Source organism: Cetorhinus maximus, chromosome 1, assembly GCF_964194155.1.
Source record: "Cetorhinus maximus chromosome 1, sCetMax3.hap1.1, whole genome shotgun sequence".
Lineage (NCBI taxonomy): Eukaryota > Metazoa > Chordata > Chondrichthyes > Lamniformes > Cetorhinidae > Cetorhinus > Cetorhinus maximus.
The window spans coordinates 29,581,854-29,594,908 of NC_135879.1; the positions used below are offsets into that span (position 1 = coordinate 29,581,854).

At 43.4% G+C, this 13,055-nt stretch overlaps 1 protein-coding gene across 7 annotated transcripts in view; it reads right to left on the bottom strand.

Annotated features, from left to right (window-relative positions):
- Positions 1 to 13,055, bottom strand: part of inpp4b (inositol polyphosphate-4-phosphatase type II B) — a 915,802-nt gene that overhangs the window by 37,675 nt on the left and 865,072 nt on the right. For all 7 annotated transcript variants that reach the window (XM_078539235.1, XM_078539226.1, XM_078539244.1 and 4 more), the window contains one exon: positions 7,841 to 7,995. In XM_078539235.1, coding sequence (XP_078395361.1) covers positions 7,841 to 7,995 — 155 coding nt within the window. The remainder of the gene's footprint in view (positions 1 to 7,840; positions 7,996 to 13,055) is intronic.

The window sequence follows — 13,055 nt, forward strand, 5'->3', positions numbered from 1 at the left end:
TGGAACCTTTCCAGAATCTAACAAATTTTGGAAAATTAACACCAACGCATCTACTACCTCATTAGCCACCTCTTTTAAGACTCTAGGAAGGTCTTAAAAGATTGGCTAGCTAACATAAAACAGAGGGTAACCATAAAATGGGTCTTTTTCTGATTGGCGGGATGTAACAAGTGGTTTGCCACAGGGATCAGTGCTGGGACCTCAACTTTTTACAATTTACATAAATGACTTGGATGAAGGGACAGATGGTATTGTTGCTAAATTTGCTGACGACACAAAGGTGGGTAGGAAAGTAAGTTGTGAAGAGGACGTAAGGAGGCTGCAAAATGACATAGATAGGTTAAGTGTGTGGCAAAGACCTGGCAAATGGAGTATAATGTGGGAAAATGCGAAATTGTCCATTTTGGAAGGAAGAATAAAAAAGAAGCATATTATCTAAACAGTGAGAAATTGCAGAGCTCTGAGATTCAGAGGGATGTGAGTATCCTAGTGCATGAATCACAAAAGGCTAGTATGAAGGTACAGCAAGTACTTGGGAAAGCTAATAGGATGTTATCGTTTATTGTGAGGGCAATTGAGTACAAAAGTAGGGAGGTTATGCTTCAGTTGTGCAGGGCTTTACTCCTACATCTGGAGTACTGTGTACAGTACTGGTCTCCTTATTTAAGGAAAGATGATAAATGTGTTGAAAGTTCAATGAAGGTTTACTAGGCCAATACCTGGAATGGGTGGGTTGTCTTACAGGAAAGGTTGGACAGGTTAGGCTTGTATTCACTGAAGTTTAGAAGATTAAGAGGTGATTTGATCGAAACATTTAAGATCATGAGGGGTCCTGACAGAGTCGATGTGCAGAGGATGTTTCCTCTTGTGGGAGAATCTAGAATCCAGGGTCACTGTTTAAAAATAACGAGTCGCTTATTTAAGACAGAGATGAAAAGATTTTTTTTTCTCAGAGGGTTGTGAGTCTTTGGAACTTTCTTCCTCAAAGGGCTGAGGAAGCAGGGTCTTTGAATATTTTTAAGGCAGAGCTAGATAGATTCTTGATTAACAAAGGGATGAAAGGCTATTAGGGGTAGGTGGGAGGTTAGAATCAGATCAGCCATGACCTTTATTGAATGGCGGAGCAGGCTTGAAGGGCCGAGTGCCCTACTCCTGCTCCTCGCTCGCATGTTCATATGTATATATCTTCGTATGGTATCTGACCAAGGCTCTACAGAACTTTTTATTTGAGTCATGGTTCCCATCTTGACTATCTATGATGAATAGCACTGTCAAGTAGCCTGTAAATAGTAAGAGGGCTATCACGCATGACACGATCCAGATTTTAAGGGGACTATTTCAGATCTCCCACTCAAGACAGCTGCAGTCATATCATCATGAATGACCGCATAATGATATTCTTTTTCTTCCTAAATTCATAGGATGAGTGCATGGAGTCTTGATGTGAGCAATAGCCCACCAGGTTTGAAGACCTCAGCCAGAATACCATCGGGGCTTTGTTGTTTTACATCCACTTGATTGCTTGTTGATTCATCATCAAAGATCAACTGCCTTCTGATGTGAGTATTAAATGCTGCCTAGATGTAAAACTCTTTAACCTCAGCTACCTCCATGCCAGTACTAAACTGACCGCCATAGACATATATGATCTACAGTTTGCATATGACTGCAGTGTCATTGTCCACTCTGCACCATACATGCAAGCAGATCTTGATCTCTTCAATTCTACATACAAGAGACTTGGCCTGTCCTTGAATATTGCCAGAACAAGACTTATATGTCAACCCAGACCTGTCAGTCAAATATTCCACCTGTCATTTATGCTGAAGGAGAGACGGGTAACACGTTGAGCATTTCTCATACCTTGACAACCACCTATCTCAGAAGGTCACCATTGGTGAGCGAATCCAAGATCAGATCAACTACACCAGCTCAGCTTTCTACAAACTACGCCAGTGAGTGTTTGACAATAAGAGGTCCGCAAGTCAACAGAAGTCCTAATATTGTTGAAAAAAGAGATTTTTTGTCAAAGCTTTTTTGTTTTGCACTCATCAGGACAATTTGCAAGAAAATACCAGTGTCGGGGAAGCAACATATTTATACTTAATGAGAAGAAAGTGCTGATTGGTTGGCAAGTGGACTCTGATTGGCAACTGCTTGCCAACCAGACAGCACTCTCCTCTCATACATGAACCCTAGCTCTAGATTCTCCAATAAGAGGAAACATCCTCTCCACGTCCACTCTGTCAGGGTCCCTTAGGATCTTAAAGGTTTCCCCTAACATTGATATTTTCTTGCAAATTGCTCTAATGAAGAGCTTCAACAAAAAAAGTCTCCTTTTTCAGCAATACTCAAGTCCTGCACTACCAAGCGACTAAAAGTCCTAATACAGAGCAGTTGTCATCACCACACTTCTGTACTGTCGTTAGACCTGGACTGTGTATCAGCGACACATAAGAGCTCTAGAGAAATTCCACCAGCAATGCCTCCGCCGCATCCTTTGGATTCAATGGGAGGGTCATTGAACAAACACTAGTGCCCTTCTTGAAGTCAGCTCCACAAACATTCAGGCAAAGTTCCTGTAAACTCAGCTGTGATGGATTAGACACTGTGTCAGCATAGATTAAAAGCTTCTACCCCACCAGGTCCTGGTTTCTCAACTCTCAAATGGCCAGCGTTCCAGGGGAATACAAGGAAAACGCTACAAAGACTCCCTGAAGCTCTCCTTGAAGTGCAGCAGCATTGACATTAACGAATTGTTCAAAATAGTGGCAACTTGTCCATCAAGCTCCATCACACTTTGAGTTCAAACACCTTAATGATGAGGCAGAGCAGTGGCAGAGAAGAAAAGAAAAGGAAGAAAGTCCTGCACCCTGGATCCCACTACCTTGTGAGCTGTCCTGTCCCATGTGCCCAAAGATCTGAAGGTCGAGAATTAGCCTGTTCAGCCACATGAAGCCCCATGGCAGAAACTCATGACCTTAAGTAGACATCATCCTTGAATCGAGGGACAGCTACTGATAACGACGGTAAATGCTGATGGTGTTTCTTGTACACTTTTTGACTCACTGGGGAAAATTTTCAAATGATAACCCTAGCTGAAACAGCAGAACCTGTAGCAGTGTTTGCCATGCCTCTTTAACTGAGCGATGGCATAAGCATCCCATTTCCAAGTTTCCAAACCAATCGGGGAAGGTATGGGTCAGAACGATTGACCTGGACATTGATTCTTGGGTGCTGCAGCAACCACAGGATGGAAAGGAGACCTGGGAAGACTGCTCCCCCAGGGTGTCTCACTCTTACATCCAACTCCTGCTACAGGGTATGAGGGGCTGCAGTGAGATGATTTTTCCCACGGGCAGGAGGAAGAGGGCAGCCTTTCAAACCAAGCAGATATGCATGGAAGAAGCCAAGGAAGTCAGCAGCAAGAGCGTGGTCTCGCCTACCTGGAAACAGTGCACCAAGAGGATCAAGAACCTCAGGAGGGTAGGAAAGGCGAATGGCATAAACGCTTTCACGTGCCAAGCGCCATACTCCAACTTTCCCAGCATTCTCCTACACATCATTCCTTAGATCAACACACCTCACACCTTGCAGCTGCACTCGTTCCTCTCTTTCCAGGCACCACCTCACATCTCCTTCTGAACAGGCAACACTCACACTCATCCTTGTGCCATCTCACACCCATCCTTCATATCCACCCTCCACAAATAATTGTCCTTTCCTTCTCTCCACGCAACCCACTTATAACACTCAGAAATCTCTGCTTTTTCTCCTTGCAGAAGAGAACATATAACATTGGGAAAAAGCAGAGACTCAGGGTGGGGTGTGGCCCTCCAGTGACTGCAATCTTCATGGTGGGCAATGTTTGCTCACCTCATCTACTGGGAAGGAGGTCTTGTTCCAGGAGGTTGCAAACATCAGCATCGACCTGCCATGAGAATCTGAGCCTCCTGAGGCACAGGTGCTCAGGCATGTTGAGAAAGCTGATCCTTTGCCTGTGCACCTTTGTTGGGGGCCTTGTGTCCTTGGAGCTAGATCTCTATGTTCAGTCCTTCTGCCCTGTGGAGTGGCATGAGGCCGAGGAGAAGACTGCTGGCGTTACTCCAGCTATGGACGTTGCTGGTACTGCTCCTCTTGTTCTTCATCAGTGTTCAGACTACTGCTGCATAAGTTGTTCCCATGGTGGAGCGAAGGCTGACAGCAAGGGATTTGAGATGAAGGATAGTGTGCTCTATTTCACCTTTTTTTCTTTAATCTTCAGATTACTATTGTTTCCATTATTATTTCTACCCCCTCCCTTATTCATTTAAAATCCCTCTAAATCCTACTTTTCCTTTCTGCTAGCACCTTAGACCCTGTTCAGGTGCAGCCCAGCAGGACAATGATATAGGCCTGAATTTTTCAGACGGTGGGCAGGCTCAGTGGGAGCGGGTGGGGGCGGGCACGGAGGCAATCGCCACCCCCCCCACCCCCCCACCCCCCCGCAATCGGCTCTGTTCCGCCATTTTACACGGGCAGGCCAATTAAGGCCCACCCAGCGACCGGTAGCGCTACCTGTGCGGGCAGGGGAAGGTGGGAGAGTCGGGGTCAGCACTCTTTCACGCATGCATGCGAACGAGCACTTCAATCTCCCTGAGGCACGGAGCTGCCTCAGGGAGATGGAATCGATGTTCAAATAATTAAATAAAAAGTTGAAAAATTTATTCAAACATGTCCCCTCATGGGACTGTGTCACATGAGATGGGACATGTTTTTATTTACATGACAGATTTTTTTACTTATTGAATAAAAGCTTTAGGAAACCACATCCTGCTCGTGGATGAGGTTTCGTAAAAAACGCAAACGCCTTTTTGCCTGCCCACCAACCGTAAGGTTGGAGGGGCAGCATTAATAAGTACTTCAATTAATTTCTTAATGGCCTTAATAGGCCGTTTACATGTCAGTGGGCGCGCAGCTGACTCCAGCGCACGCCCGCCAAACGAAACATCGCAGCTCAGCACAATGATGTCGGGACGGACGCCTGACGTCATCGTGCGTCATTTTATGTGTTGGGCCCACCCTTGCACGCCAACTGAAAAATTCTGCCCAGAATCGCAATAAATCTTCCAATTTTTATTTCTACTCAGAATGTTGCTCCCTTGCCAAAATGTGTATACAGAAGTTACACTGCAAAGTTATTCATCAAGGACAATTGATCTCGTAAAAGGCTGATTAGAAGGAAATTTATGAAAAATTGTTCGAAGTACAACCACAAGATATGAACTCTCAGAACCCAGAACGATGTGGTAATTTAATGAGGGACAATCAGCATTCCTAAATGAAAAGTAAAATCAGACAGTGTGTAAATGGGTAATCCATTTGATCCCATGGTTGGGATTTTGTCAACAGTGTGACACTCCTGACTTCATAACTGGAATTGTGCACCACTTACGCTTCCTCTCTTTTTGCTATTTCCCACATGATTACAATTAAAATTCTAAGTGTCGGTGGCGTGCATGGAAAATACGTGCAATTCCATTGGTGGCAAGCTTTTCGTTGGTGAAACCTGCCATCGACTGACAATGCAGCAGGCATGGGTGGGCTATAATAAAGCCTTCTAGTCAAACAGGGAGGCTCTGCTCAACATTCCTGCCCAATTCCACTGCCATTAACATAAGACTTGAGAGCACAAAGGTGGCACAGGTGCTTTTCATATTTAAATTTCACATTACATTGGTTTTACTTTATTAATGTGTGCATCATTGTTGTTGAGACTAGCTTAGTCAGAGAGCAAAATGTACCGGCACGCCTTATGGTTGGCACGCATTGAGTTAGGGACAGTTCCATGATTGTGGAAGAATCAATGTTGTGCTTTTTTGTTTGCTTTTTATTGAATATTCCTGTTAATGTCCGGTGTTGTACTCACCACTCTGTGGGACATGGCTGAGCTTTCAGGCTCAGCTGGCCATTTTCTATGCATTGTAAGGTCATTGTCCGAGATCACTCTCAGTGGGGATAATTGAAATATTGTAGGTGAAGTCAAAGCCCTGTAAGAACTCCTGCTAGCCAATACCCTGAGATGGACACACACTTGGACAGTGCTGACACCGTCCTTTACGCCCCTAACTTTCTTACCTTGTTCCCACCACTCCCCTCAACCACACCCAACATGCCAGGCCCTTCCTTCTTCACTCCTCCATGCTCCCGGCCCCACTCCCTCCTCCCCTTGCCAGTCCCAAGCCTCCATGTGAGCTGCCATTCTCCTGTTCCCCTCCCTTTGCTGTAGAGTTAAACAAGGAAGCCGCTTACCTTAGTCCCAACTAGACAAAACCAACTCGTGCATGCCACCTTTAAACGGTTGTGAACCGGGTGCCATGAGATACTTATGCGCCATTGACTTTATCCCGAGGGTAGGACTTTATTAAAAACTGATTTAGGCTAATAAGCATTCATGGCATGCAGATGTATTACAAGTGGGAACCCATCACAGGCCACCCTAATGTTCAACATGATGCAAACATGCCGTTGACTTTATTAGTGCATCTCAATCTGCGGTCAAAATTAAAATTTTGCAACCTGCCTAATTAAATCCATGCATGCCATGTTTCCTGATCTTGTGGTCTCCATAAAATTTCCTTTTGGAAGCTGCAGTTAAAATTAGCCCCGAAGCAACTCCAACATGACTGATTAGTACAGTGGAATTTTCAACCCCACAGTATTGCTCCAGCAGCTATTGTTGATTACTACAGAGCATGCCAAGACTTCAAAGGCACTGCAGGAGGATGCGGATATAGGAAATAAATAGCTTTGTGACAAATGAAGTTCAATATAGTTGAATGTGTAGTAGCACTCCTTGAGCACAAAGAACAAATAATAGATGGTGGCTCTAAATGATGTAACACTTAGGACAGAAAAATCTAGAAGTGCGATAGTATGATTATAAAAGCGTGATTATAAAAGCTGGAGTGAGCAAAAAAAAACAAGTAGAATCCTTGGTTTTACTGCAAAATGAGCATATACTATAAGATAAACATGTAAAAGTATGACCTTCTGATGAACAGTCATCAACCTGAAACGTACCTGGTTGATTTGCCAGACAACAACTGCATAATCCTTGTCAGCAGGTTTGATGACAAATGCCCTAATTATATTTCTAACTTTTCCCAGTTCTGATGAAATGTCATTGACCTGAAACGCTAACTCGGTTTCTCTCTTCACAGGTGCTGCCTGACCTGTTAAGTATTTCCATCATTTTTATTTATATTTCAGATTTCCAGCATCCACAGTGTTTTGCTTTTGTTTTTTCTAAATTATGGTGTATTCTATGCAAAAGCGAGGAGTTGATGATAAATCTATACCAGGTATTAAGCCACAGCTGGAGTACTTTTTCCAATTTTGGACACCTCATTATAAAAAGTATTATGGAACCATGAAAAATGATGCATCACAGATCCACTAAGAGGGTACCAGAGATGAGAATGTTTGATTACAATGAGACCTAGGATTGTATTCACTGAAGCTGAGGAGGTTATGTGAATTTAATAAAAATGTTCAAAGTTTTGAAAGGCCTTGACTGGATAAATAGTTTATGATTATCCTTACTGTTTGATGAATAGCTAGAAGGTATAAATTTAGCATTGAACCCATCTACTCTTTTTGCATATCTTCTAATATTTTTCTTCAAGTACAAATCAAATTCCTTTTTTAATCTTGTGACTCACTCAGATTCAATAGCCTATTGTGGTATTGCATTCGGAATTATAATTATTCTTCTTGGAAAAAATATTTTGTCTACTCTTGTCCTTTATCCTGCCAGTTAATATAAAAGTCTCATGGGATACAGTTGAGAAATGCCTACCTCCTCATACAATCCAGAGCTCTGACAAAATAGTCTGGGTGTAGACTATGTTCTTCTTGAAGAATCACACATTGCTCCAGCGTCACTGACATTGACGTCCTGTCTTTGGCACTTTTACAGCTTGTGAAGCGCATTCCATTGAGTCTTCGGCAAATCTAAACAGGATTCAAGATGGTTTCAGTTACTGAAATTATTCCTGGAAAACCTTCATAGTTTTTGTCATATGGCAAATTAGTTATTGATTTTTAAGATATTTCCACTTGTGTGTGTGTGCATGTGGGGGAAGGGGCGGGTGCATTGGGGGCGATGGGCAGTCAGGAGTCCAAAACTAGGGGCCATAAAAATGCAATAGCATCCAATAAAGCAGTCAGGAGGAACTTCTTTGCTCAGTATCATTAGGATCTGGAACTCGCTCACATATGGAGTGGCAAATAACTATAGGTACATTTAAAGCAAAGCCAGATAAACACATTAGGAAGAAAGGAATCAATAGAAAGATATGCAGATCGGGTGAGATAAGGTGTGGTTGGAGGAGGCTCATGTGGAACAGAAGCACCAACACAGACCAATAGGGCTGAGTGGCTTGTTTCTGTGCTGTATGTTCTATGTAGTACTATGAATAGCTGTAATATAACTTTTAAAACTCTAAAAGCTGTGAAATGACGCTTTAGAAAACCATGATACAATGTTTAATATGCTTGTCTGAAATTCCCCTCTCTGTTAGCTGAGTAGAAGCAATGCCAATTTTAATTTTAAATGAGTTATTAGCAGAGAGGAATTTCTCGCAAATGAATGAGTATCCGGTAGCATTATTTTAGTTAGGATCTTTTGTTGCTTTCTGTGTGACTGTCCCACTAGTTTCAATATTATCATTCGTGGTGTTAAAACTATGAAAATATGTGACTTTATAATTAAATAACAATCGCCAGTAAAGGGAGCTCATTTTGGGCATAAGAGACAGTCTTGCAGCTGCAAACTTGTGAAAGTATGTCTTCAACAAATGATTTTTTTTTAAGGAAATGAGGCATCACATACAGAGATGTTGCAACTATTTTGCAGCTGGTTGCACTTGAGGCAAAATCTCTATATGAAAGCGTCAACCTAGCTTATAGAGAAAGTGAGAATTAATTAACCAGAGGTTATTCTGCTTGACATTGAATGCTGATAGCAAAATTTCACATAGGGAGACTGCCTGTAATCTGGAGGAAAGAAAATTGCAGGTGCTGGAAGCACCTCATAGGAGTAGCCAACTTAACAAACCGCTTAAGAAAGGTACTACGGTGCACTAGGGTGAGGAATGAATTCAAGATAATTATTGCATTTGGCATTAAATCATACACCTTTATCACATTTCACACTTTGGTCTGCTGTGCCTTTTTATAGCAGTTTCTGAATCTATAATATCAGTTTGCCAATCACATAAAAACTTGGATGAATGCTTTCAATGTTGTTTCATGCAAGATTAAGAGAGTGCTGACAAACATGACAAGGACAATGAATAAAGAGGGGCTTTGTATAACTTTTTGAGGAACAGAATGTGCAAGTCATTGAAAGTGTTGTGCTGTCAACCAATCCCTGGAGCTAGACTATCTCTAGCTGCAAGGGGTTTTGCTGGCCTTCCTTCTTCTGCTTCATCAGAACTCTGTTGAAAAGTTACTGATCTGAAATGTGAACCCTGGTCTGTTGAGCATTTCTGCATTTTTTGTTTCCATCTCAGATTCCTGATATCTACAGTATTTTGCTTTTGTGTTCTGTTTCTTCCTCACCGAACTTTCCTTGTCGGATGACAGCACTTGCTGCTGTTCTGCATTCTCTAAATGCGGTCCTTGCCGGATTGCTATGCATACTACGATGATGCAGAAGGCCTTTTCTGTGGCATGTTGCAGGGTGTCGCAGATCTATCCAGGCACCCGAATTTTTGCTTCAAGAGACCTATACGGAGCTTATTGATGTTCCTGGTGGCCCATGGTCCTGGTTGTGTCTGAGTTTTTCAGGAGAGCTGGGTTTGTAGAGGGCTGTGGGGTGGGAGGGTGGAGGGTTGGGGGGGGTGGGGGGGGGGGGGGGGGGGGCTCCCTTGTCCCCAAGCAGCCATCCTAATGTCTCTGGAAGGGTGGAACAGTGGGGAGATGGTTGGCTGTTGCAGAATAAAGGCATTGTGATAGCAGCCTGCAAACTTCACACAGGTTCACATGATCCTTGTGTGGTGATCCCAGAGCAGTTGAACATAAATTCAGTAAATGCACTTCCAATTGACTAAAGCCTGTTTTCTGGTGCCTTGATGGCTATGAATACAGTCTATCATTCCCTGTCTATATGGAGACCCTACCCAGCCATCCTCCTCCAGCACGATCAGAGAACTAAGTGCTTCGTAAACAGAGTGCTAGAGTTGGGAATTTGATGGAAGTGGGAATTTGGGGCAAAAGTGGAAGGAGGTGCTGCTTTTTATTCTTTTTTAACCCCCAGTGGAGTGTTCTTCTTTTGTCCATAAGCTAGGAAACTGTAGCTCGCTATTGCTTTACTAAATTGGGAACTAACTATTCCAATAAATAAAGAAATAATGTTACATAGACATGGCGGAGCAGGTAGGGTGCCATAACTGCAGCATGTGGGAGTTTGTGAGAGCACTGAGATTCCAGACAACCATTTTTAAAATTCATTCATGGGATGTGGGCATCATTGGCTAGGCCAGTATTTATTGCCCATCCCTAATTGCCCTTGAGAAGGTGATGGTGAGCTGCCATCTTGAACCACTGCAGTCCATGTGGTGTAGGTACACCCACAGTGCTGTTAGGAAGGGAGTTGCAGGGTTTTGACCCAGCAGTGGCGAAGGACCAGCGATATATTTCCAAATCAGGATGATGAGTGGCTTAGAGGGGAACTTCCAGGTGATGGTGTTCCCATGTATCTGCTGCCCTTGTCCTTCTAGATGGTCACAGTTGTGATTTGGAAGGTGCTGTCTAAGAAGCCTTGGTGAGTGTATCTTGTAGACGGTACACACTGCTGCTACTGTGCATCGGTGGTGGAGGGAGTGAATGTTTGTGGATGGGGTACCAATTAAGCGAGTTGCTTTGTCCTGGGTGGTGTCAAGCTTCTTGAGTGTTGCTGGAGTTCCACTCATCGAGGAAGCGGAGAGTATTCCATCACACTCTTAACTTGTGTCTTGTAGGTTGTGGACAGGCTTTGAGGAATCAGGAGGTGAGTTACTCGCCACAGGATTCCTAGCCTCTGACCTGCTCTTGAAGCCACAATATTTATATGGCTAGTCCAGTTCAGTTTCTGGTCAATGATAACCCCCAGGACGTTGATAATGGGGGATTGATTCTGTAGATGTAGTATATCTGGACTTCCAGAAAGCCTTTGATAAGGTGCCGCACAAAAGATTAATACACAAGATAAGATCACACGGAGTTAGGGATAATATATTAGCTTGGATAGAGGATTGGCTAACCTACAGAAAGCAGAGAGTCGGGATTAATGGGTCTTTTTCTGGATGGCAAGCTGTAACTAGTCGGGTGTCACAGGGTTTGGTCCTTGGGTCCCAACTATTTACAATCTATATTAATGACTTGGATTCAGAGATAGAAGTTACTATAGCTAACTTTGCAGATGACACCTATATAAGTGGGAAAGTAAGTTGCAATGAAGAAATAAGAGATTTACAAATGGTTATGGACAGGTTAGGTGAATGGGCCAAAATTTGGCAGATGAAGTTTAACGTGGTTAAGTGTGAGGTTATCCATTTTGGTCGGAAGAATAAAAAGGCGACTTATTATTTAAATGGAGAGAAACTTCAAAATGCTTCAGTGCAGAGGGATCTGGGTGTCCTCGTGCATGAATCGCTGAAAGCTAGTATGCAGGTACAGTAGGTAATAAGGAAGGCAAATGGAATTTTGGCATTTATTGCTAAAGGAATAGAGTATAAAAATAGGGAAGTGTTGTTGCAACTGTACAAGGCATTGGTGAGACCGCACCTGGAGTACCGTGCACAGTTTTGGTCCCCTTACTTGAGGAAGGATGTAGTTGCACTGGAGGCAGTTCAGAGGAGGTTCAATAGATTGATTCCAGAGATGTGGGGCTTGTCTTATGAGGAGAGATTGAGCAGTTTAGGCCTATACTTGCTAGAGTTTAGAAGGATGAGAGGAGATCTAATTGAGGTATATAAGATGCTAAAGGGAATAGACAAAGTAGACATGGAGCGGATTTTTCCCCTTGTGGAGCATTCTAGAATGAGAGGCCATAGTTTTAGGCTAAGGGGTGGTAGATTTAAATCAGAGATGAGGAGGAATTACTTTTCTCAAAGGGTCGTGAATCTGTGGAAATCACTACCTCAGAGTGCAGTGGATACCGGGATGCTGAATAAATTTAAGGAGGAGATAGACAGATTTTTAATTAGTAATGGGTTGAAAGGTTATGGGGAGAGGGTGGGAAATTGGAGTTGAGGCCGAAATGTGATCAGCCATGATCGTAATGAATGGCGGGGCAGGTCCGAGGGGCTGAATTGCCTATTCCTGCTCCTAGTTCTTATGTTATGCTCTTATGTTATTCAGCGATGGATATCTGAGGTAAGTTCCCGCAGCTCAAGGAACATCAGTGTGGAGTTTCTGAGCTGGAGTCCGAGCTGCAGACATTGTGGGGCATCAGGGAGGGGCAGAGTTACTTGGACACTTTGTTTCAGGAGGCAGTCACACCCTTAGGCTAAGTAAAACTTTAGAACTGGTCAATGGTTAAGGACAGGAGTTGTGACTATGAGTCAGGCAGTTATGGAGATCCAGGGTGTCATGATGGAGGAGTCTCGGTCTTGACCTTGACCAACAAGTATGATATACTTGCTGCCTCTGCGGAAGGGAACAAAGACTGCATGGTGACCATAATACCGTGATGCAGAAAGCCATTCAAGTCAGGAGAGTGAAAAGGATGTGGCAGTGATAGGGAATACTATTGTCAGGAGGACAGAGAATGCTCTCTGAAGTTTTTCTTGCCTGACGGTGTCAGGGCTAAGGAGAGCTGGAGGCAGAGGAGCAGGAGGATCTAACTGTCATGGTCTACACATGGCATCAATGACATGGGTAGGACTGGGAATGATGTTCTGCTGAGAGAGTTTGAGGAATTGCAATCCAAATTAAAATGCAAAACTTCAACGGTAATGATCTCTAGATTGTTACCTCAGCCATGCCATGGCCTATTGGAAGAGGGTCAAGTAGCTTAGAGAATTAAG